Genomic DNA, 25,440 nt, shown 5'->3' with positions numbered 1-25,440 from the left:
TCCAGTTTGCGTTGGGCTTCACTGGAACAATGCAGCAAGCCAAGGACAGACATGTGGGCAAGAGAACAGGGTGGAGTGTTAAAATGGCAAGCGACAGGGAGGTTTGGGTCTTTCTTGCGGACAAACCGCAGGTGTTCTGCAAAGCGGTCGCCCAGTTTGCGTTTGGTCTCTCCAATGTAGAAGAGACCGCATTGGGAGCAACGAATGCAGTAGACTAAGTTAGGGGAAATGCAAGTGAAATGCTGCTTCACTTGAAAGGAGTGTTTGGGCCCTTGGACGGTGAGGAGAGAGGAAGTGAAGGGGCAGGTGTTGCATCTTCTGCGTGGGCATGGGGAGGTGCCATAGGTGGGGGTTGAGGAGTAGGGGGTGATGGAGGAGTGGACCAGGGTGTCCCGGAGGGAACGATCCCTATGGAATGCCGCCAGGGGGGGTGAAGGGAAGATGTGTTTGGTGGTGGCATCATGCTGGAGTTGGCGGAAATGGCGGAGGATGATCCTTTGAATGCGGAGGCTGGTGGGGTGATAAGTGAGGACAAGGGGGACCCTATCATGTTTCTGGGAAGGAGGAGAAGGCGTGAGGGAGGATGCGCGGGATATGGGCCGGACACGGTTGAGGGCCCTGTCAACGACCGTGTGTGGAAAATGGTCATGAAGACTCGAAACATTAACTGATTTCTTCTCCACCAATGCTGCCAGACCTGCTGAGTTTTTCCAGGTAATTCTGTTTTTGTTTTGGATTTCCAGCATCCGCAGTAGCTTTTAGCTTTTTGTCTTTATCACAGTATTGGCCCAAACTGAACACTCGTACAGGATAAAACACAGCACTGTCCCACACTGAATAAACACAGGGTAAACACAGCACTGACCCGCACTGAAAACACGCAGGCTACAACACAGCACTGACGCAGACTGAATACACACAAGCAGTAAAACACAGCACTGACCCACACTGAATATGCACTGTGCCAGTACTGTGTTTTGCTCTGTGAGTACTCAATGTGGCTCAGTGCGGTGTTTTGCCCTAACTGAACACACATACAGGGTAAAACACAGCACTGTCCCACATCGAACACACACAGGGTAAAACATAGCACTGACACACTGAACGCACACAGCATTAAACACAGCACCAAGCTACAATGGGTCAAACAGCACTGACCCACACTAACACACACGCGATAGAATACAGCAGTGACTCACACTAAAGACACGCAGTGTAACACACAGGGTTAAACACAATTCTGACACACACTGAATACATACACAGCGTAAAACACAGTTCTGATCCATACTAAAAACACGCAGGGTTAAACACAATTCTGATACACACTGAACACAAATGCACTAAGAGTGTTGTGAATGTTTAGATCTTTCTATCCAGGGGAGCTGTGGATGCTCCATCATGGGCATATTCAAGACAGAGTTGATAGATTTTTGGGTACTGATAGGAATTAAAGGAAATGAAGATAGTGCAGGGGAGTGGAGTTGAGGTAGGTGGTCAGCCATGAACTTGTTTAATGGGGGAGCAGGCTTGAAAGGCCAAACTCCTATTTCTTATACTTTCTTATGTAAAACACAGCAAGGCTTTCTTTTTTTACTGCACATTAGACAGGTCTGGGTCAGCATTTAAGTGTCTTTAGTGTCATGCCCAGCAAAAGGCATGCCATATTCATTACTTTAAACATGAACTTTGCATGTATGGAAACTTCTGGAACCTGCCTTTATTTAAAAATGGACACTGATGAACTGTAAAGATGGCTGCCAAGGGTGGCAGGTGAAATTTGCAACCTCAACACAAACTATCAATCTTCCAGAAAGTTCTGAAATGAATCATATTGGGTGGGGGTTTTCCCTTTTGAATGGGCATGCGTAAACAGCACTCCTTTGTGGAATTCACACTTGCCACTGTTCAAAGCTTACTCAAAAACACAGAGTCAATGGACTCTTAGACACTGTCTCCAGGTTTGCAATGTAACAAAGGAAAGCTCATAAAACCAATTATCCACAAGTGTGGAAGACCACCATCTACCTTTCATTGTATATCAATCGCCGCTGGCCATGTGACTGAAACTGGTTCTCTGATACTGAAATCCTTTTACCCCAAAACTTAGAAGAGACCTGGAGCAATCTGCAGAGAGCTACAAAGATAGTCTCTGCCACCTTTGCCTTTTAAGAACTGAGAGGCTGAATGGGCTAAAAATTAATAAATTAGAAAGGCTGGCTGTACTTAGAAGTCGATAAGTCACTAGGACCTGACAGGATGTTTCTGAGGATGCTGCAGGAAGCAAGCGTGGAAATTGTAGAGACACTGGCCATAATCTTCCAATCCTCCTTAGGTACAGGAGTGGTGCCAGTGCACTGGAGAATTGCAAATATTAAACCCTTGCTCAAAAAAGGGTGTAAGGATAAACCCTGCAACTAAAGATCTGTCAGTTTAACTTCAGTAAGGGGAAGGGTTTTCAAATCGATAACCTGGGACAAAATTAACAGTCACTTGGGCAAGTGTGGATTAATTAAAGAAATTCAGCATGGATTTGTTCCAGGCAAATTGTGTTCAACTAACTTAGCTGAGTTTTTCGAAGAGGGAACAGAGAAGGTTGATGAGGATAACTCAGCTGATGTAGTGTACTTGGACTTCTAAAGACATTTTATAATGTACCACATAATAGGCTTCATCACTGCTGGAAAACCTATGGATACAAAGCTTGGTCAAGTGAAAGAGAACAGAATGGCTGATTTTTAGACTGGAGGAAGGTATACAGTGGGGTTTCCCCGAGAGGTTGGTATTAGGAGCTTTTCTTGATCTATATTGATGACCTAGACTTGAATATACACGGCACAGTTTCAAATTTTGCAGACGTTCCAAACCGTGGAAGCATAGTGAACTGTGAAGAGGATAGTGATAGGCTTGATAGACTTCATGAGGACATAGACAGGCTGGTGGGATGGACAGTTACATGGCAGATGAAATGAAATGTAGAGAAGTGTAAAGTGATACGTTTCAGTAGCAAGAACAAGGAAAGGCTACATAAAGGATACAATTCTAAAGAGGGTGCAAGAACCAGAGACTTGTGGGTATAAGTGCACAAATCGTTGAAGGTAGTAGGACAGACTGAGAAAAGTGCTTAAAAAGACACACTGGATCTTGGGTTTCATAAATAGAGACAAAGTACAAAAGCAAGGACAGTACAATAAACTTGTATAAACACTGGTTTGTCCTCAACTGAGTATTGTGTCCAATTCTGAATACTGCACTTTAGGGAGGATGTGAAGGCTTCAGAGAAGGTGCAGAAAAGAATGGTTCCAGCGATGAGTTACATGGGTAGATTAGAAAAAATATTTTTCTCAAGCTGCCATTAATTCTTTTATCAATCATCTTTAACTGGTGGCAACATGAGGAAAATATTTTTTATTGAGCATGTCATTATGATCTGGAATGCAATGGTTGAGTGTGGGGTCGAGGCAAATACAATCGTGGCTTTCAAAAGGGAAATGATTAACATCTGAAGGGAACAAACTGCAGGGCTATGGGGAAGGGCAGCTGTGTTGCTCTTGCAAGGGGCCAACACAGACATCAATGGCTGAATGGCTTCTTTCTGTGCTGTAATCATTCTAAGATTCTCCAGTAGACCATTTACTGTGACTGAAAGTTAACCCTGAAACCTGGGCAGCACTAATCCTTTCTCAGCTAATAAGTTTATAGGTTTGGTCAGTATAGATTCAGAAACATTGTGGGAAAAGCCTGGATGTTTTTTTATTCTTTCATGGGATGTAGGCGTCACTGGTTAGGCCAGCATTTATTGCCCATCCCTAATTGCCCTTGAGAAGGTGGTGATGAGCTGCCTTCTTGAAACACTGCAGTCCCTGCGGTGTCGGTACACCCACAGTGCTGTTAGGGAGGGAGTTTCAGGATTTTGACCCAACGACAGTGAAGGAATGGTGATATATTTCCAAATCAGGATGGTGTGGGACTTGGAGGTGAACTTCCAGGTGGTGGTGTTCCCATCTATCTGCTGCCCTTGTCCTTCTAGTTGGTAGAGGTCACAGGTTTGGAAGGTGCTGTCTAAGAAGCCATGGTGAGTTCCTGCAGTGCATCTTGTAGATGGTACACACTGCTGCTACTGTGCGTCAGTGGTGGAGGGAGTGAATGTTTGTAGACGGGGTGCCAATCAAGCTGGCTGCTGTGTCCTGGATGGTGTCAAGCTTCTTGAGTGTTGTTGGAGCCGTACTCTTCCAGGCAAGTGGAGAGTTTCCATCGCATTCCTGACTTGTGCCTTGTCGATAGTGGACATGCTTTGGGGAGTCAGGAGGTGAGTTACTAACCGCATGATTCCTAACCTCTGACCTGCTCTTGCAGCCACAGTATTCCAGTTCAGTTTCTGGTCAATGGTAACACCCAGGATGTTGATAGCAGGGGATTCAGTGATGGTAATGCCATTGAATATCAAGGGGCGATGGTTAGATTCTCTCTTGTTGGAGATGGACATTGCCTGACACTTGTGTGGCATGAATGTTACTTGTAACCGTAACACTCTTCACTAATGTTCAGCCAATAGGCAATGAGTGTGATTATTTAAATTATATAGCAAGCCTCCTAGCACTAGGTGCTGAGGGTGAGGGTTCACTTACTCTTACCTTGAATAATTCAGGGTGCTTGATATAGATTCTTCCACGGGTGCCGCCCATTCCCAAGGCCCTGGAAAAGAAAGGGCAACAGCAGCTAAGCCACAGAAACAAAACTGTTTTGAAGTGGTTTGCACCTAGTCACATCAGCATTCTGCATTTGGGATCCATCTTTATGGCATAAGTTTAGTACATGGAGTACAAGGAGCATTACTTTGCATTTAACCCATATTGTTACTCTTTTTATCCTGCCTTGCAATGGTTTGATGGGCAATGTAAAGGGAACTTTACTCTGTATCTAACCCTGTGCTGTATCTGCCCTGGGAGTGCTTGATGGGGACAGTGTAGAGGGAGCTTTACTCTGTATCTAACCCCATGCTGTTCCTGTCCTGGGAGTGTTTGATGGGGACAGTGTAGAGGGATGTTTACTCTGTATCTAACTCCATGCTGTACCTGTCCTGGGAGTGTTTGATGGGGACAGTGTAGAGGGAGCTTTACTCTGTATCTAACCCCGAGCTGTACCTGCCCTGGGAGCATTTGATGGGGACAGTGTGGAGGTAGCTTTACTCTGTATCTAACCTTGTGCTATACCTCCCCTGGGAGTGTGTGATGGGGACAGTGTAAAGGGAGATTTACTCTGTATCTAACCCCATGCTGTTCCTGTCCTGGGAAGTGTTTCATGGGGACAGTGTAGAGGGAGCTTTACTCTGTATCTAACCCCATTCAGTACTTGCCCTGGGAGCGTTTGGTGGGGACAGCGTTCAAATAATTAAAGATATTCCAGTCCCCAATAATGATATCCTCACTTTGAGAATGCAAGAAATCACAGGTCAAACACAGACACAAAGAATAATGTATTCTACTATGCAATTTCTCGTGCCAAGAAAATACAATGAGGGTTGTAGGACATCAGAGTATGGAGCAGGAATGCTGCAACACCCAGCTCAGGGGGCAGGAGTTCCTAATCTCTTCACTTCAATTTGGGTCTTATTATCCTGCACAATAGGTGAACCTCTAGACACAGCTGATGTGAGAAAGACAGTGATCTCTGACTGAGGATGTGCAAAACATGCAAACTGGTAGCTTACTTGTTAGCACGTGACCCAAGCACAAATGTGGTTGATGCAGTCAGCCTGGATGGGTCCCACTGTGAAGATATAGAACGCAAAAACAATTAGTACATCACTTATATCTGTTATTCCCTTCAGTCTCCCAACACAGCCCATTTTTCACTTCCAGCAAAAGGGGTCAGTGAGAGTTGCCTGCTCCAACATAAACAGCTGGGCTGTGGGCAAGGCTGCAAGTCTCCTGGGCTACCTCTGATCCCAGCAGGGTGACCAGTCAGTGCTGCCTCCCATATGAGGGAATGGTGAACTACCTGGGGTGGACTGTGATCCAATGCCAGCCAAACTCAAATGGGTTAACTGTGGCTCTCTGCAGTGTCTGCAGAGTGTGATGCCATAGTGGCTTTGAAGCACTTCTCATCTCTGACACATTTAAGGAGAGAAGTGCAGATGAAGGCAATGCCTAATGTTGTACTGAGCCATCCTAGAAGAACAGCTCTTTGCATCAATTCCCTCTTTACTCAGCCAGAGATAAGCTGCGATGTAGTAACAGCTTCCAATGCTGGCGAGGAAGAGGAAATCAGCCAGAGCTGCTTTCATTAACCCTTGGGAAACAAGAAAGTGGCCATCAGCCGAGGACAAAACTGGACACTGCCCTCTACAGTCACATCCACTATTCATGCTCAAAATAGGGAGATATCCAAGAGCATTCGATGGTTTGCGCTCCAACAAGAGTGATTGGTGAAAGGAATTGGCAACTTTTATTTGTGACAAAAAGTAACTTTTCAAAATCCAGTTAGAAAGAGAACACAAGCTGAAAACATTACCTTAGGTCCTTCCCGTTTGATTGGCTCAGTATACTTCACCTTTGAGCTGAGAGAGAGGTTAACAAGTTACAGCCTTTCTGATAACAGTGCTTTGGGTTTTATTTTGAATTCAAACAACCCTGTTCCTGTCTCACACCAAACTTCACCCAGATTCACCCCGTGATTGGATGTTGACATGATGCCCTCCAGAGTCAAACAGGGCATTATCAGACAAAACTTCATACTGAGCCCCATAAGGAGATGTTAGAGCAGATGACCAAAAGCTTGGTCAAAGGAGGTTTCCAGGGGCACAATTTTCAGGCCCACGCACAGGTGCGCACCCGACCTGCTCGAGCGTAAAATAGCACGGTATGCTTGCCCGATGTCATCACGACGTCAGCCCGTGCTCGCATGATATTTCGGTCTGTGCACGGACGTAAAAGTTGGAAACGCACTCGCTGACAATTAAGAGGGCAATTAAGTCCATTAAAGTTGTAACTGTCCCCATTTTTTTGTGGTCCATGTAACCTCAGTTGGCTGATGGGTGAATCGGCCAGAGGGCCTTTGCATTTTTCATGAAACCTTATCCAAGGTTGGGATGAGGTTTCTGTTATTAAATTTTTAAAAATCTGTGGACAGAATTTTTATAATGTATATGTTCAGGTGACTGTTTGTGATGCTTGGACATTTTTGTTCTGATTTTAAAATCTTTATTTAATACATCTGAAGTCTTCAGTTCCCTGAGGCAGCTCTCTGCCTTCAGAGAGCTTTCATTCAGTGCTTGCTTGCGCCGACGTCAGCGTCCACCCTCCTCCCGCCCCCATCCCAGCAGTGCTGAGCATTTCGGCATGCACTTCACACTGACTGGCCGTTAATTGGCCAGCCAGCGTGAAATGGTAGTCGGAGGCCGATTGCAGGCAGCGGACCGTTCCCTGGCCGCTCCCGAGCCCACCGATCGTGCCCCAGGAGTGTCTTAAAGGGAAAAAGGAATAGAGGGGCAGATGTTTACCAGCATAACCCAGGGATTAGGGGCTAAGCAACTGAAGGATGTATAGTACTGGTGATTGCGACATACACACTGAAACAAGATATAGGTTTTTGTTTGGAAAAGGTATATTTTATAATACCTGTATTGACAGCAATACTTCTTGAGCAGTAGTGGTAGGAGGCTGCTACTGGCATCACTCAGCTCCAAACACAAGGTCTGAGCATGACTGTTTATGAAAGGTTAGCTTCAAGCTTGGCAGTATATTCATACTGTACACAATGCTACTGTAGCAGAGTTACAGTAAACGCTCAAAGCATTCATTGGCCCTGAAGGCGTGGTTCTCTGACCGTGTCCCACCAACCCCTTCCCTGACCACGGGACACTGGAACCTGGAGTGAGGAAGAAGCCTCCCTCTTCTTTCCTCCCACCTTGCAGTTTTGTCATTTTGCTCTTGTAGGATCAAGTAACTGTTACCCAGGCAGTGAAGCTGAGGAAAAGAGATGTGCCATCATTGCTGTAGATTTACAATCATTCCTGAGCAAAGTTAACCTGCTGGAAAAGCAGTCAGTTGGAGGGCAACAGTTTACCCAAGTCCCCTCCAACACTAAATGTCACAGGTTACACGCACTCCAGAGGAGCTGTACTCACACAGTAGCACTTGGGGTCGTCCGGTCAAATGAAATCAGATGTCCTGGTGGTCGTCCTTTTCTCTGCAAAAGTACGAGTGCAATTTATTTAGAACATTGCGTCCTTCACAGTTTCCAGATTCTCCTACATCTTTGTATGGGATGGAGTAGGGTTGGAAATGTACCTAGGTCCTGCTCAGCTTAGTCATCATCTGCTCTATGCTCTCTGTTGTCACATTAATAATATACCCTTCACCTGAGGCACAGTAGGAGATCCTTACTGGACATGACACCATTGTTCCTGAAGTCCAGTGGGAAAAATGCCCTGGAACACTTGAACTGTGGATTGTCCAGGGTTCTGTGGAGATCCAGTATTTGGGATTGTCTCAACAGACAAACCAATTACTGAGGCAATCTCAGACCGTGGTCAGTTAGGGAGGTAAGTGAAAGGGCAATACATTGTTCTTGGGATATGGGTGACACAGGCGAGGCAGCATTTATTGACCAACGGCATAAGGTTTCAGTCACATGGTGTGGGATTGGAGTTACAGGCAAACCACGCTGGTAAGGCTGACAGGGCTGAAGGACATTGGTGAACTAGTTGGATTTCTACAGCAAAATAGCAAAAAACAGGATTAAGTGAATTCAATTTGCCATAGGATTTGAAATCATGACTCTGTGCTGTTAGTCCAATACCATAGCCACTATGCTAATATGTACAAACTGCACCCTACGGTGATATTAGCCCAGTATTTAAAAACTGCTTGTCGACATGGGGGGCACTCTGAAGTCAATGTCTGCTGGGAAAGGATGATCAGGTTTTCTGATGTGCAAGATACTGAACGTTTTGTATCGGCTGTGTGGCACCTTCTTATTCCATTACTGCATTACCATGACACCTAATCCTATTGCATAAAGTCATACAGTTCAGAATGTCCCCATTTCAGTTCCTGGGCTGGGGTCAAGTTACATGGTCTAATCTGCGCTAGCAATTGGGTCCTATCACTTGCCTCAATGCCCTACGGCTTTGCCTGGTGGCCTCTGCTACAAAGTGGCTCACACTGTGATGTGTCCCTTGGTCATAAAGCCTGCCAAGCCCTCACCATTTGGACTTACACATGAAGAATGGTCATTCAGCTAAATTACAGGCTGGCAATCAGCACCCGGGCTCCATCCTTTTTAATTCAATCACAGGATGTTGCGTTGCAGGCAAATTGAGTTAACTGAATATAAATTTCCAGGTGAGATTTGAAGTAATGCCTTCAGATTTTTGGTCCAGTACTCTGGACTATTCATCCCACAACATAACCATTAAGCTGCCATCACTAGCAAGGGTTAGGGGCAATGCCTTCAGAAGGGACAGGGCAAAACCCTGGAAAAGCAATCTTAGTATCTTGCCCAGCAGGGACTACCACATTCCTAAATTCCTACAAACTCCAAACTACTGGATTTGTCCTTCATTCAGCTTCTCATGTCCAACATCACTCATGCTGACCTTCTTTGGGATTGGACTCCCTCTCTGGCTCAGGTCATCCTCCATTTGTCGTGAGCGCTGTAATAAGACACATTTTACTTTAAAATATCACACTGGTTGTTTTCAAGCTGAAAATGAAAAAGTAGGACAAAATAACTTGTATTTATACAGCATCTTTCATGACCTCAGGACATCTCAAACACTTCACGGACAATGAAGTACTTTTGAAGTGTACCCACGGTTGTCAAGTAGGAAATGGGGAAGCCAGCAAGAATCCACAATCAGGTAGATGATCATGAACAGGCAATGTGCTATAGTGAGGCTGGATGAATGATAGATGTTGGTTGATAGACAGATGTTGGCCTGAACACTGAGGAGAACTGCCCTGCTCTTCTTCAAAATAGTGCCACAGAATAAACAGGGTTACAGTCACAAAATCCATCCTCTAACCCCTGACTCACCCCACTCCCTGGGAACTGTCTGAGTTGAACCAGAGGATCCACGACCTTGTCATCCCATTTCACTGAACTAAGTTTCCATACCCTTTAGCCCCAGCATTCCTGGACTATCGTGCAGTCAAATCAAAACGGCTAGGTCTTTCACACTTGGTTGCTATCCATTGACCCCTATTGGCAACCCAGGTGTATAGATAGAATTGGTATGGTGGTCATGACCTCTATTGTGAATTAGCCTGCCAACATTCACTGTCTAGCTCACTATGAAGAGCTGCCACTCATGGGAAACTACGCTCTCTCATGAGCAGTGTATTCATGAGAGGAAAAGGAACAAAAAAGTGTGGTAATTCATTGAGTACCCATAAAAATAGGGGTGCAGACATTTCCTGTCTACACATATAATTTCTGGTTGTCATGGTTTTTAACATTAGTCAACATCTCGCGTTGAAAATGTACATAAAGTGGTAAAGCCCTATGTAAACAGGTCCTGATCATGTAGTAATTACAGGCTGCAATCACGAGGTGGTGCTGAAGCTTCACCTACAACCTGTGCCAGCCTGCAAGCAATGCCATGGGAAATGTACTAACACTGTACTAAAACACAGTAGAAATGACGGGCTGAGTGATGTTCCACTGTTGCATTCGAGTCACTACCAAACTGATAGATGAATCTCTCCAAAAGCTCTCTGGCAAGGTTGAAGAATGCATTCAGCTTTGAAACCACATCTTTGGAAGTCAAAATAAAGCTGAATCAATTGAAATTTACCAAGGTTTAACAGGATAAAAAGAATTTTGAACACTTATTACAACAGGAATAGTCAGTCATCAGGTACATGGCTCAACCTGTTAGTTTTCAAAGTCCCCTTAGAGTACAGGCTCAGAGTCCTTTTACTTCCCAAGACTTGTCTCTTCCTTCAGTTGTAAGGACGGTGTCCAGACTGCAGACTTCACCAAGCTGACCGATAATGTTCTCAGACTAACAGGAAAGGCCGCTGCAGCAGTTCTTCCCTGTGACATGCCTGATAACAGGTAGACCTGACCCCAGATGGAATTATTTAAGGCTGGTTTAGCAGGTCTGAATGGTGGCAGCTTGGTACAGTGACCAGCTCTCTGCCAACTATCAAATGGCTAGTGAACATTCTGTACAGTGTGAGGTGACTAAGATTCCATAATGTATATTTTTATTATATATAGATATCCTCTTGGCTGTTTCAAAAATTTTAAAAACTGGACAAACACCTTTAAAAATGGCTGAATCTATGTCTGACTGTGACCCCGCCCCCCCTACCCCGAACAAAGGAAGCTACCTGGCAGTATCGGGGAAACTCACACATCGTTATCCCTGGGGAGCCACTAACGACTCCCCTGTGGGCTGCACAAGCCAAATTCAAAGAGTTATACAAAGGCCATCTGCATTTCATAACCCAGGCTGGCCAACAGGAGTCTGCTCATCTGCTAAGACAAAGAGCCCCACAACCTTCCTTTCCATTCTTAATGATTGAGACATTTAAACTCAGGGACCAGACAGCGGATACATATCCCTTGTCAAAGACAGTGTGGAGAGGTGGGAGCCATGTGGCATGGGCCTCTGGTTTGTGGAACCAGTAATATTGCCTTACTGAACTGAAAAGCTCAGTCTGCTATTTCCCATCTAACTGGCCGCCTGACAGAAGAGCTCTGCCCAGGTTGAACGCCTGGCCCCAGCTACACTGCTTCGGCTGGAAATTTTGTACCATCACCTACAAGACTGATTCATCTCTCATGCCTATCTCATCATGTGAAGTCAACACCACCGGAAAAGTGAATTATCCGGCATCAGTTTTCAACTGACTGAACTCAGAGAAGGAATTCCTCATTGGACTTTGATTCTAGGCTTTGGAACCCATGTGAAACAATATTTCTTTTATCTGTGGTCTCTGCACTGTAAATCTTTCTTTTCTCTATTCCCTCTTTACAGTCTGAGTGTGGAGGCAAACTTGCAACCTTTCGCATTTTGAATGCGCACAAATAAACTAATCCTTTGAGTTCATCCTATCCATAGTCTGCTTGGGGGTTATTAATAGAAAATTGGATTGCACCAAAACCAAGAGGTTGGAAAATACGCCACCACTTATAAAGAGGGAAATGCACCAAAAACAGCTGTTGACGGATGGGTGGGGGAGTGGAAAAATGAGTGCTGATTGAATTAACCCCCCTCCTGTCTATAACAACAGAAAGAAACAGCATTGTGACTATTCCAGATTTGGCCTGACATTCAGTGGAGCAGGGTATTAATTGTATTTGGTTGTCCTGTGCTCAGAATTAAAATCTATGCCTACCTTTATGGCAGAAAGCTCTCCAATTGGTTTGGTAATCATCTTCCCTCCATCTGCATACATCATCTTAGCCTGCAGCAGGGAGAGGGGATAAGACAGTGAGGTACTGGCTCACAATTACTAGTACACACAAAAAGAACAAAGAACCCTCTCCCATCCAAGTAATTCGCCAGCATGTAACGACATCATCAGACATTACAACACAAGAGGTGGTCACTCGACCCATCCTGTTTGTGCATCCACTGGAGCTCTCCACCCTAACTGCATTTTCTTGACTGCTTACCCAAATTCCTCAAACATTATGATTGATAATCTTCATTAATCAGCGTGAAGAAGTGGTTAATTCTTAAACACTAACTTCTAGCTTTTGTATGTTAAGTAACTTTTCATTAGAAGGCTGGAAATGGTGGTTTCAGTCTCCATTTTTGTGAAATGAAAAGCAAAAACAAGACAACAGAGGCTAAATCTATCATTGTTCACTCAGCTTTCAGGTCTTCCAGCAGTGAGATATCCATGGCTATGTTTTGGCCATCAAGTTGAGGAACTATGGTTTTAAATATCAACTTCTCCAAGAGCATCGCTTGGGAATTTGGTCAAGTCAAAGTATTGATAGGGGCTTCTGAGGCAATCCTTTGATAACATATGAATCTGTACTAAAGCAAAAGAGGGGTGTTAGAGTAAATACTTCAGAACTTGCCAAGACTTGACCTCCGAGGTGAATTCTCCAGTACATTGAATTGTAAATGTGAAACCGAGTGTGTCATTATTGCTAGCAACGGTTAACTTCATATACTTAATTCCAAGGCGGCTAATATATAGTTTTAAACCCCATAATCCTGCAGAATAGTTTAATAACATCCATTCTTTAACATTGGAAGGATTCTGCGCCCTCCATACATTTGAATAAAGATTATTTTCCTTTTATTTTCTGCTTCCAGCATGAATACTAAAGTTTGACTCTTTGTGCTGGAAAGATCCAGATGTAGCCCAGATAGTCCCTGCACTGTAAAATATAATTAGCAGAAATCCAAGTGAAGGCGTTATGTGTAACAAGCAGCTCTCTCCTCTCCTCCCATCATTTCCCTACCTGTTCCAAACAGTTTTTACAGGTTTCCTGCACTAGTTGCTCAGGATCCACGTCTTCCCCAATATTCTCCTTCACATTCCATGCAGCCTTCTGAAAAAACTGAAAACAGATTCAGTCAGCAGCAAAACATGCAAAAAGACTTCAGGGACTGTTCTGCACCTAAACAGTAACACTTCAACCCAGTGAGCAAAAAGTTCATTTGAACCCACCAACCCATTCACAGAACAGGGCACAGACTCTTGTAAACAGCCCACAGACCCAGGTGAAGGGAATACTAAAATAACAAAAGCTAAAGGAGTGACAAATAAGAAACCTTTTAAGTTAAATGGTGTGAAGGCAACATCAGGGCAAGAGGACAGCTTAGAGATTAGACCTAAATAAGAGTTTTATATACTAAGGCAAGGAGAGTAAGATATAAATCAAGTGAATCAGAGGCTCAAATATAGCTTTGAAGACATTACTGACACATGGCAGAAAGCTTGTCATGATTGGAATTGCAGAAATGTATGCCAGGAGCAGCAGCCTGATATCAAGAAATGGCTGAACACACTGGATACTGCAAAAGCTATGAGCCTGACAACATCCCTGCAATAATACTAAGGACTTGTGCTCCAGAAGTAGCTGCGCCCCTAGCCAAGCTGTTCCAGTACAGCTACAACACTGGCATCTACCCAACAATGTGGAAAATTGCCCAGGTAATCCAAGCAATTACAAACATGTGAACATACATATGAACATATAAATTAGGAGTAGGCAATTCAGCCCCTCGAGCCTGCACCACAATTTGATAAGAACATGATTGATCTGATTGTGGTGTCAACTCTACTTTCCTGTCCAGTCCCCATAACCTTTGACTCCTTTGTTAATCAAGAATCTAACTCAGCCTTAAAAATATTCAATTACCCTGCCTCAACTGCTTTCTGGGGAGGAGAATTCCACGGACTAAGGACCTTCTGAGAGAAAAAAAATTCTCTGTGCCTCCATCTTAAATGGGAGACTCCTTATTTTTAAACTGTGTCCCCTAGTTCCAGTTTCTCCCACAGGGGAAACATCTTCTCAACATCCACCCTGGCAATTCCCCTCAGGATCTTATAGGTTTCAGTAAAATCACCTCTTGTTCTTCTAAATTCCAATGGATACAGGCCCAACCTGTCCACATTAGGTAGCTCCCCCATCTCAAGTATCAGTACAGTGAACCTTCTTTGAACTGCTTCTAATGCTATTATATCCTTTCTTAAATAAGGAGGCCAAAACTATACACAGTGCTTCAAATGTGGTCTCACTAACACCCTCTACAACTGTAGCAAAACTTGCCTACTTTTATATTCCATTTCCCTTGCAATAAATGTCAACATTGCATTTTCCTTTCTAATCACTTGCTGCACCTATATATTAACCTTTTGTAATTGATGTACCAGGACACCCAGATCCCTGTGTACCACAGAGTTCTGCAATCTCTTTCCATTTAATATTCTGCTTTTCTATTCTTCCTGTCAAAATGGACAAGTTCACATTTTCCCACATTATACTCCATCTGCCAATTTTTTTCCCACTCACTTAACCTATCTAAATCCCTTTGCAGATTCCTTATATCCTCTTCACAACTTATTTTCCTGCCTATTTTTGTATCATCAGCAAATTTGGCTACAATACACTAGGCTCCTTCATCCAATTCAATGATATAGATTGTAAATCGTTGCAGCCCCAGCACTGATCCCTGTGGCACTCCGCTAGTTACCTCTTGCCAACTCGAAAATGGCCCATTTATCCCTACTCTCTGCTTCCTGTTAGCTAACCAATCCTTTATCCATGATATATTACCCCTTACACCACGAGCTCTTATTTTGTGCAATAACCTTTGATGTGCTGCCTCCAAGTGCACCGCATCCGCAGGTCCCCCTTTATCCACATTGCTTGTTACTTCCTCAAAGAGCGGCAATAAATTAGTCAAACACTATTTCCCTTTCACAAAACCATGTTAATTCTGCCTGATTGCACTGAGATTTTCTAAGTGCACTGCTATAACTTCCTTAATAATGGATTCTAGCATTTTTCCTATGACAGATGTTAAGCTAACTGGCTTATAGTTTCCTGCTTTCTGTCTCCCTCCTTTCTTGAAGAGAACTATATTCACTATTTTCCAAACTGATGGGACCTTTCCAGAATCTAGGGAATTTTGGAAAACTACAACCAACGCATCTACTATCTCAGCAGCCGCTTCTTCTTTTAAGACCCTAGGATGAAGTCTATCAGGTCCTGGGGACATGTCAGCCTTTAGTTCTAATAATCTTCACAGTATCCTTTCCCTGGTGATTGTAAATGTTCCTCCCTCCCTTTCACCTCTTGAGTTACAAGTGTTTTTGGGATGTTATTTGTACCTTCTACAGTGAAGACAGACAAAATAATTATTCAGTACATCCGCCATTTCCTTATTTGAGTACTGCTGATAAAATACATTTTGTCAAAGCTTTTTGCATTGCACTCACCAGGGCAAATGCAAGAATACAAAGTCAGGGGAAGCAACAACTTTATACTGTACAAGAAGAAAGAGCCGGCTGGTTGGCAAATGGACTCTGATCGGTAGAGGCGCACCATGGAGAATGCACTAGTCAATGATGACTGACAGTTAACTGCCAAGCATTGTTTGAAATTTAAAGCAGGCAGCTTGACTCTATTGGTCAAGGCAATGGCCCTGAGGAATGAACCAGCGAATGTCTATCGCTTATTTTGTTTAGCTGAAACAGGCACAATGTGTATACATGTTCTGTATGCAAATAACTGGAAGCTACATATATTAATACACAGGCCCTTGCTCCTTGCAGGCAGAAAGAACATATACACATACTGTGTCTGTTTCAGCTAAACAAAATTAGTGATAGCCCATTCGCTGGTTCATTCCTCAGGGCAATGCCTTGACCATTCAGAGTTAAGCTGCCTGGTTTAAATTTCAAACAATGCTTGGCAGTTAACTGTCAGTCACCATTAGCTGGTGCATTCTCCATGGCACACCTCTACCAATCAGAGTCCACTTGCCAACCAATCAGCACTCTCTTCTCATAGTATAAAGTCATTGCTTCACCTGACATTGGTATTCTTGCGATTGTCCTGATGAGTGCAAGAAGAAAAGCTTCGACAAAGTCTTTTCTCAGCAATACTCAAGTTCTGTACAACCAAAAGCTCTGAAGAAGTCATATGGACTCAAAACGTTAAATCTGTTACTCTCTCCAAAGATGCTGCCAGACCTGCTGAATTTTTCCAGCACTTTTTTTAATACCAAAAGACTATTTCCTTATTTCCCATTCTCACTCTTTGCAGGACCATTGCTCACTTTAGTTATTCTTTTCTTGTTAAATACTTACAGAAGCTCACTATTCTTGCCCTATCAGCCTCCTCTTGATCATCAGCACAGTGGCGGAAGGGGTTGTCGACAGTGCTATCAAGTGGCGCTTACACAGCATTAACCTGCTCACTGATGCACAGTGTAGGTACCACCAGGGCCACTCAGTTCCTGACCTCATTACAGCCTTGGTCCAAACATGGGCAAAAAGCTTGATTCCAAAAAGTAGGGAGAGAGTAACTGCCCTTGACAAAGGCAGCATTTGACTGAGTGTCACATGAAGGGAGTCTTAGCAAAACTGAAGTCAATCAAATCAAGGAGGAAACTTTCCACTGGTTAGAATCATACATAGCACAAGCCTGGTTGTTGACTACACCGTGTTTTGTTCCATTTGCAACTCCTCATATAATGACAGCTCATGTCTGCACACAGCAAGACCTGGACAACATTCTTAGGAACATAGCAATACGAGTTGAGCATTTGGCACATTGAGCCTGTTCTGCCATTCAATGAGATCATGGCTGATCAGAAGCCTAACTGCATATATCCACGCCTTTTCCTCATTTCCTCTGGCTAACAAAAATCCATTAATCTAAGATTTAAAACTTTCAACTCTTCTAGCTTTAATTGCCATTTGCAGAAGCCAGTTCCAAACTTCTACATGCCTGTGTGTGGAAGCGTTTCCTGATTTCACTCCCGAAAAGTCTGGCTCTAAATTTTAGACTTTGCCTCCTAGTCATAACTCAGCAACCAACAAGAAAAGTTTCACTCTATCTAACCTATCTGTTCCCCCTAATATCTTTACGACATTGATCAAGTCAGCCCTTAAACTTCAAAATTTAAGGGAATACAATCCTAGTTTGTGTAATCTCTCCTTGTAACTTGACCCTTGAAGTCCAGGTATTGTTCTGGTAAATTTACACTGTACACCTTCATGTGAACATACGAATTAGGAAAGGTAGGCACTTGACCGGGCCTGCCTGCTCCGCCATTTAATAAAATCATGGCTGACCTGATTTTAACCTTATATTCCTGCTTGCCCCCGATAACCTTTCACCCCCTTGCTTATCAAGAATCTATCTATCTCTACGTTCAAGATATTCAAGGACTCTGCCTCAACTACCCTTTGAGGAAGAGAATCCCAAAGTCTCTCAACCTTCAGAAGAAATGTTTTCCTCATCTCTATCCTAAATGGGTGACCCCTTATTTTGAAACAGTAACCCTAAGTTCTAGATTCTCCTACAAGAGGAAACATCCACTCCACATCCATCCTGTCAAGACTTCTCAGGAACTTAAAAGTTTCAATCAAGTCTCCTCTTACCCATCTAAACTCCAGTGGATACAAACCTAACCTGCCCAACCTTTCCTCATAAGACAACCTGCCCATTCCTGGTATTAGCCTAGTAAACCTCTTCTGAACTGCTTCCAATGCATTTACATCTTTCCTTAAATAAGGAGACCAATACTGTACACAGAACTCCAGATTTGGTCTCACCAATGTCCTGTATAACTGAAGCATAACCTCCCTGCTTTTATAATAAATTACCCTCACAATAAACGATAACATTCTATTAGCTTTGCTAATTACTTGTTGTACCTGCAGGCTAACCTTTTGCGATTCATGCACTAGGGCACCCAGATCCCTCTGCATCCTCTCACCATTTAGATAATATGCCACCTTTTTATTCGTCCTGCCAAAATGGGCTTCATATTTTTCTATATCATACTCCATTTGCCAGATCTTTGCCCACTTACCTAACCTATATCCTTTTGTTGCCTCCTTATATCCTCTTCCCAACTTATTTTCCTCCCTATCTTTGTGTCATCAGCAAATTTAGCAACCATACCATCGGTCCCTTCATCCAAGTCATTTATATAAATTGTAAAGAGTTGAGGCCCCACCACTGATCCCTGTGGCACTCCACTCATCACATCCTTCCAACCAAACCTCCAAAGCCAATAGATCTTTCCTAAGGTGTGGTGGCCAGAACTGCTCTCAGTAACTCCAGGTGTGGTCTAACCAGTGCTTCATATAACTGCAGCATGACTGCTACTCCCTTGTATTCTAGTCATCTATTAAAAAATGCCTGCATTCCATTAGCCTTTTCGATTTTTTTATTGTACCTGTTTCAATGATCTATGAACCTGGACCTCTAGGTTTCTTTGTTGGGTCAAAATCATGGAACTCCCTAACTAACTGCACTATAGGAGTACCATCACCACATGGACGACCGCGGTTCGGGAAGGCAGCTCGCTACCACCTTCCCAATTAGAGACGGGCAATAAATGCTGGCCATGCCAGCAATGTTCACATGCTGTGAACAAAAAAAAATCCAGTTGATAAGGTCTTTAGAAAGAAGATGGAAACTGGAAGGGGAGAAAAATTACCATCATTGATTAAGGACACAAATGGAACACGGTATCTTAAAATTAGTAATGGTCAGCCATCAGCAGATTAGAATGATTAGAATTGAGTAACAAGGGAGGGTTTAAATCTGTAATGGGAGTTATCTACATCCTTCCTCAAAACAGAAATGAAATGACAAAATATATTAATTCCAAGATAAGAGAGGTTTGTAGCAAAAGCAAAATTGTTTTAAGGGGAGATTTCAATTGTTATATAATGCTAAGATTATAAGAATTGGTATATAAAAGCAGAGTCACTCAAGCAAATTCCCTGAGTGCATTCAAGAAAATTTTCTGGAGCAATATGCTCTACTGTCAATGTGAGAGTAGGCCATTGTAGATTTAGTGATGAGCCAGACTTAGTTCTAACAGTAAGGGACATTTATCTAACGGTGCCATCATAACATGATCAAATTTTGTGTTAAATTTGTAAAGCAAAATCTTAACAGTTATTAAGATTTCAGATTTTGGTGAGGATAACTTTAAAGAGATGAGAGAGACTGACAATAGCAAACTGGTCAAAAGCTTTATTGGCTGAAGCCACAGAAGCAGTGGGTGGTATATTAAAAAATAGCCAAATACAGGACCAATATATACCCCTAAATCTGAGATTGGTATGTGGCAGTTAACCCAGCAACCCACAGGGTGAGCAGGGTAGACAGAATTTTACCCACACATTGTAATGTAAAATGCAGTGGGCTGGAAGAGCTTACCTTGGTATACTTGCTGATCACAGCGCGGATCTCCTCATTGATGTGAGGCTGCAGAACAGTTCGCAATAGATCCATGGATATGTTTGGATTGGTGAAGCTGACAAAAGGAAGCAGTGTGATATTTCAACTTTGTAAACTCTATGGCAAAAAAAACATTTAATAGTACATTCAAAGGCCCTGATAGTCCACAGTTCCTACAGAACCACGAATAACCTGCAGGTGAATGTGTGTTATTTCATTCCCATCCTGTAGTGCTCACAGGCAGTCATCAGTTTTACTTCCACCAAATCCAAGACACCAACATAATGTTACAAAGACCTGTTGGAAATGTGGAGGGTGTCTGAACACAGAATCCTAATGAGAGTCTGCCTCATGTAATCCAAGTTAAACAATGTGTCCCCTTTCAAAGGATTTGATGATCAGCATAAGGTGCTTTTGCCTCAATCCAAAGTAAAAACAGCACCATGGTCAAAAAGAAAAGACAAGGTTGGCCAAGTAGTATTTAGATGCTGCCAAGCTTGGGTTCAAAAAGCTACAGGCTATAAGAGGAGAGGAGTTGAGGGAGTTCAGGAATTCAATGTTTTTAGCCTCTGCTGAAGAATGAGATCAAGTCAGTTCAAGGACTTTTGATTTCAACAATGAAACGTAAGGATGGAGAGCACACAAGAATTATTCTAGCTAAGGAGAGGGAGGTTCTGAGAGGCAAAGAAGAGCAATGAAGAGCAGAGTATCAATAAAGGTTGAGACAGAGAGAGAGAGCAGGGCCAAGTGCACCCCGGATTGATATGTCCCAATTAACCTCCTGATCTGGATTACAGAATCAGAGCCAGTGTGTCTGCACTGCCTCTCCAAATGAGCAATTCAATTAGTGCCATTCTCCTGCCTTCTCCCCATAACCCTGCACATTCTTCCTTTTTAGATAAAAATCAAAAGGTTTCAAAGCCTGATGATTTCAACTGCAAAGAAAGATTCACACACACCAACAAATGATGACTACATGACACAGAAAGATACAAAGGCTGAAGGTATGTGCGTCTTCCTGGACATGAGAGACACTCGCAACACTATTTATTGTCCAACCCTTGTTACCTTGAAGTGAGCTGACAGTCAACCACAGTGTGTGACTGGAGTCACATGTACACCATACCAAGTAAAGGTAGCAGATTACCATTAAAAATGGGCATTAGTGGACCAGTTAGGTTTTTAAGAACAATCTGGTAACTTTGTCATTTAACAGTGCCTGCCAGAGTTAACTGATTTATTAGTAGCTCTACTTCCCAACTTGGCATCCAATCCACAGATCTCTGGGTCCAGGATTATGAAGTCAGTGCACTCACAAGCACTGAGATCAATAAAGATGCCTTACCTCACTGCCATCTGTGATCTCCGACCCCTTCGAGCAACTTGGCGGTGCTTAATCATGATGTTCCAGGGGTTCTGCAAAACAGGGAAACATGGTAAGATCACCGGAACAACAACTCCTCCAGCATCAAGCGCCCCCCCCTCCCCCGCCGCCTTCAGCAAAAACATGCCCCACGTGGCACCCTCTGCCCCGCACCCTTGGGCCTCACGAGGTGCCCTCGGCCCCAGTTTTCCCAGTTCTATGAAAGATCAGCGATCTGGAATGTTAACTCTGTTTCTCTTTCCACAGATGCTGTCTGATCTGCTGAGCGTTTCCAGCATTTTCTGTTTTTAATTCGAGCGCTTTGTTGGCTTTTTTAAAAAAAAGATCTTATTCACCCGGGTTGCTACTTTGTGATTAGTGTGGCTGTACCCCCAAGACCCCTGTTCCTGTACTCCATTTATTTTCTAAAGAGTGTATGGCCTACTTATTCTTCCTACCGAAATGGACCACCTCAGTTACAGCAAAATTAATGTTCCATTTGCCCATTCTTCAAGTTTAGTAATTAAAACGTTTATGACATGGGCTATAGGGCCCGGGAGTGGTCATAACTCTGACAGTGAACAGTGATGGGCTGTGCAACCTGGGAGTGCGTCACAGCTCTGACAGGGAGCAATGACAGGCTGTGTGACCCAGGAATATGTCACAGCTCTAGCAGTGAGCAGTGATGGGCTGTGCAACCTGGGAGTGCGTCACAGCTCTGAGCCGAGCAAGAGTTCCGGGGACACGCGGGGCTGAAAGCGGTGCGAGAACAGAGTGAGAGTTCCGGAGAGACTCGGGGTTGAGAGCGGTGCGAGGACATAGCAAGAGTTCCAGGGAGACGCGGGGCTGAAAGCGGTGCGAGGACAGAGTGAGAGTTCCGGGGAGAATTGGGGAAGAAAGAGGTGCGAGGACAGAGTGAGAGTTCCAGAGAGACTCGGGGCTGAAAGTGGCGTGAGGACAGAGCCAGAGTTCCAGGGAGACTCGGGGCTGAAAGCAGCGCGAGGACAGAGAGGTGGTCACACCGCAGGTAAAGGCTAAACAGGCAGAAAGGGGATGGGTGACCACTAAGCAGAGTAGAGGAAGGCGGATAGTACAGGAGTCCCCTGTGGCCGTCCTCCTCTCTAACAGATATACCATTTTGGATACAGTTGGGGGAGATGACTTCTCAGGGGAAAGCAGCAGGAGCCAAATCCATGGCACCATAGGTGGCTCTCCTGTACAAGAGGGGAGGAAGAAGAATGGCAGGGCTACAGTGATAGGGGATTCAATAGTAACGGGAACAGACAGGCATTTCTGCAGCTGCAAAGAGACTCCAAGATGGTATGTTGCCTCCCTGGTGCCAGGGTCATGGATGTCTTGGAGAGGCTACGAGACATTCTGATGGGGGAGGGCGAACAGCCAGTGTCATGGTACATATTGATACCAATGACATAGGTAAGAAAAGGGATGAGGCCCTACAAGCTGAATATAGGGAATTAGGCCATAAATTAAAAAGTGGGACCTCAAAGGTAGTGATCTCAGGATTACTATCAGTGCTACGTGCTAGCGAGTAGAAATAACAGGATATATCAAATGAATATATAAAGCAAGGTAATGCATTTTGGAAGGTCTAATACAGGTAGGAATTATACAGTAAATGGCAGAACCCTTAAGTGCATGGACGGGCAGAGGGATCTGGGTGTACAGGTCCACAGGTCACTGAAAGTGGCAACGCAGGTGGATAAGGTAGTCAGGAAGGCATATGGCATGCTTGCTTTCAGCGGCAGGGGTATTGAGTATAAAAGCTGGGAAGTCATGCTGCAGCTGTATAGAACCTTGGTTAGGCCACACTTGGAATATTGCGTGCAATTCTGGTCGCCACATTACCAGAAGGCTATGGAGATGTTGGAGAGGGTGCAGAGGAGGGTTACCACGATGCTGCCTGGTCTGGAGGTTATTAGCTATCAGGAGAGGTTGGAGAAACTCAGATTGTTCTCACTAGAACGACGGAGATTGAGGGGCGACTTGATAGAAGTTTAAAAAATTATGAGTGGCATGGACAGAGTAGTCAGAAGCTTTTTCCCAGGGTGAAAGAGTCAATTACTAGGGGACATAGATTTAAGGTGAGAAGAGAAAACTTTAGAGGAGATGTGTGGGGCAAGTTTTTTTACGCAGAGGGTAGTGAGTGTCTGGAATTCGCTGCAGAGGAGATGGTGGAAGCAGGTACGATAGTGGTGTTTAAGAGGCAGCTTGACAAATACATGAATAGGATGGGAATAGAGGGATACGGACCCTGGAAGTGCAAAATGTTTTTATTTGACAGGCAATATGATTGGCGCAGGCTTGGAGGGCCAAAGGGGGGCGGGGGGAGAGGTGTTTGCTAGTGCAGTCGGGGAGGGTGTAAACTAAAATGGCAGGGGAATGGGACCCTGAGCAGGGAGACCGAGCAGAGGGAAACAAGGATAGAAACAAAAGACACAAAAGAAAGAAGCAAAAGCGGAAGGCAGAAAAAACAAGGGCGAAAAACAAATGAGGTCATAGTGCAAAATAAAGCTAAGATGACTAACAAGGTTAAAAAGACAAATCTAAAGGCATTGTACCTTAATGCGCGGAGCATTCAACATAAGGTAGATAAATTAACAGCACAAATAGATATAAGCAGTTATAACATATTTGCAATTATGGAGACATGACTGCAGCGTAACCAAGGATGGAAACTGAACATCCAGGGGTATTCAATATTTAGGAAGGACAAATAGGGAAAGGAGGTGGGGTAGCACTGTTATTAAAGGAGGAAATCAATGCAATAGCGAGGAAGGACATTGGCTCGGAAAGTCATGATGTGGAATCTGTTTGGGCAGAGATAAGAAGCACCAAGAGGCAGAAAACGTTAGTGGGGGTTGTCTATAGGCCCCCAAACAGTAATGGATATGTAAGGGAAGACATTAAGCAGGAAATTAGAGGCGCATGTAATAAGGTTTCAAATGTAATCATGGGTGACTTTAATCTACTTATAGATTGGACAAACTAAACTAGCAATAATACTGTGGAGGGGAATTTCCTGGAGTGTGTACACGATGGTTTTTCCTCAATACGTTGAGGAACCAACTAGAGCAGGCTATCCTAGACTGGATATTGTGCAATGAGAAAGGATTAATTAACAATTTTGTTGTGCCTTTCCTTGGGGAAGAGCGACCATAAAATGATAGAATTGTTCATTAGGATGGAGTGAAGAAGCTGAATCCGAAACTAGGGCCCTGAAACTAAATAAAGGGAACTACGAGGGTATGAGGCGCGAGTTGGCAATGATGGATTGGGGAACCTTACTAAAAGGGTTGATGGTGGATAGGCAATGGCTAATACTTAAGGAATGTATGCATGAATCACAACAATTGCTCATTCCTGTCTGGCACAAAAGTAAAACAGGAAATGTGACTCAACCATGGCTTACAAAAGAAATTAGGGATAGTATTAGATCCAAAAATATAAAATTGCCAGAAAAAGGAGCAAGCTTGAGGATTGGGAGCAGTTAACAATTCAGCAAAAGTAGACAAAAAGATTGATGAAGAAGGGGAAAATGAAGTATGAGTGTAAACTTGCAAGGAACATAAAAACTGACTGTAAAAGCTTCAATAAATATGTGATGAGAAAAAGATTAGCGAAGACAAATGTAGGTCCCTTACAGTCAGAAACAGGGAAAATTATAATGGGGAACAAAGAAATGGCAGAAGATTTGAACAGAAATAATTTGCCAGAAATATTAGGGAACCAAGGGTCTAGTGAGAGGGAGGAATTGAAGAAAATCAGTATCAGCAAAAAAAATGGTGCTGGAGAAATTAATGAGATTAAAGGCTGAAAAATCCCCAGGGCCTGATAATCTACACCCAGAGTACTAAAGGAAGAGGCCCTGGAAATATTGGATGCATTTGTGCTTATCTTCCAAAATTCTATAGGCTCTGGAGCAGTTCCTACAGATTGTCAGGTGGCAAATGTTACCCCACTATTTAAAAACGGAGGGAGAGAAAAAACAGAGAATTACAGGCCAGTTAGCCTAACATCAGTAGTAGGGAAAATGCTAGAGTCTATTATAAAAGACATGGTAACAGAATACTTGGAAAGCATTAACGGGATTAGACAATGCTAGCGTGGGTTTATGAAAGGAAAATCATGCTTAACTAATCTAC

The 25,440-nt window shown here is 43.6% G+C and overlaps 1 protein-coding gene across 1 annotated transcript in view; it reads right to left on the bottom strand.

Annotated features, from left to right (window-relative positions):
• Positions 1-25,440, bottom strand: part of LOC144688683 (deoxynucleotidyltransferase terminal-interacting protein 1-like) — a 51,734-nt gene that overhangs the window by 15,098 nt on the left and 11,196 nt on the right. The window contains exons 2-10 of the mRNA XM_078555517.1: positions 21,260-21,330; positions 19,894-19,990; positions 13,438-13,536; positions 12,354-12,422; positions 9,602-9,658; positions 8,129-8,190; positions 6,514-6,559; positions 5,711-5,769; positions 4,635-4,695 (exon numbers count right to left, since the gene is read on the bottom strand). Coding sequence (XP_078411643.1) covers positions 4,635-4,695; positions 5,711-5,769; positions 6,514-6,559; positions 8,129-8,190; positions 9,602-9,658; positions 12,354-12,422; positions 13,438-13,536; positions 19,894-19,990; positions 21,260-21,330 — 621 coding nt within the window. The remainder of the gene's footprint in view (positions 1-4,634; positions 4,696-5,710; positions 5,770-6,513; positions 6,560-8,128; positions 8,191-9,601; positions 9,659-12,353; positions 12,423-13,437; positions 13,537-19,893; positions 19,991-21,259; positions 21,331-25,440) is intronic.

This window comes from Cetorhinus maximus, chromosome 13 (genome assembly GCF_964194155.1).
Source record: "Cetorhinus maximus chromosome 13, sCetMax3.hap1.1, whole genome shotgun sequence".
Lineage (NCBI taxonomy): Eukaryota > Metazoa > Chordata > Chondrichthyes > Lamniformes > Cetorhinidae > Cetorhinus > Cetorhinus maximus.
Note: the sequence above shows the minus strand (reverse complement) of the source record. Positions and strands in the feature narration are given on the sequence as shown.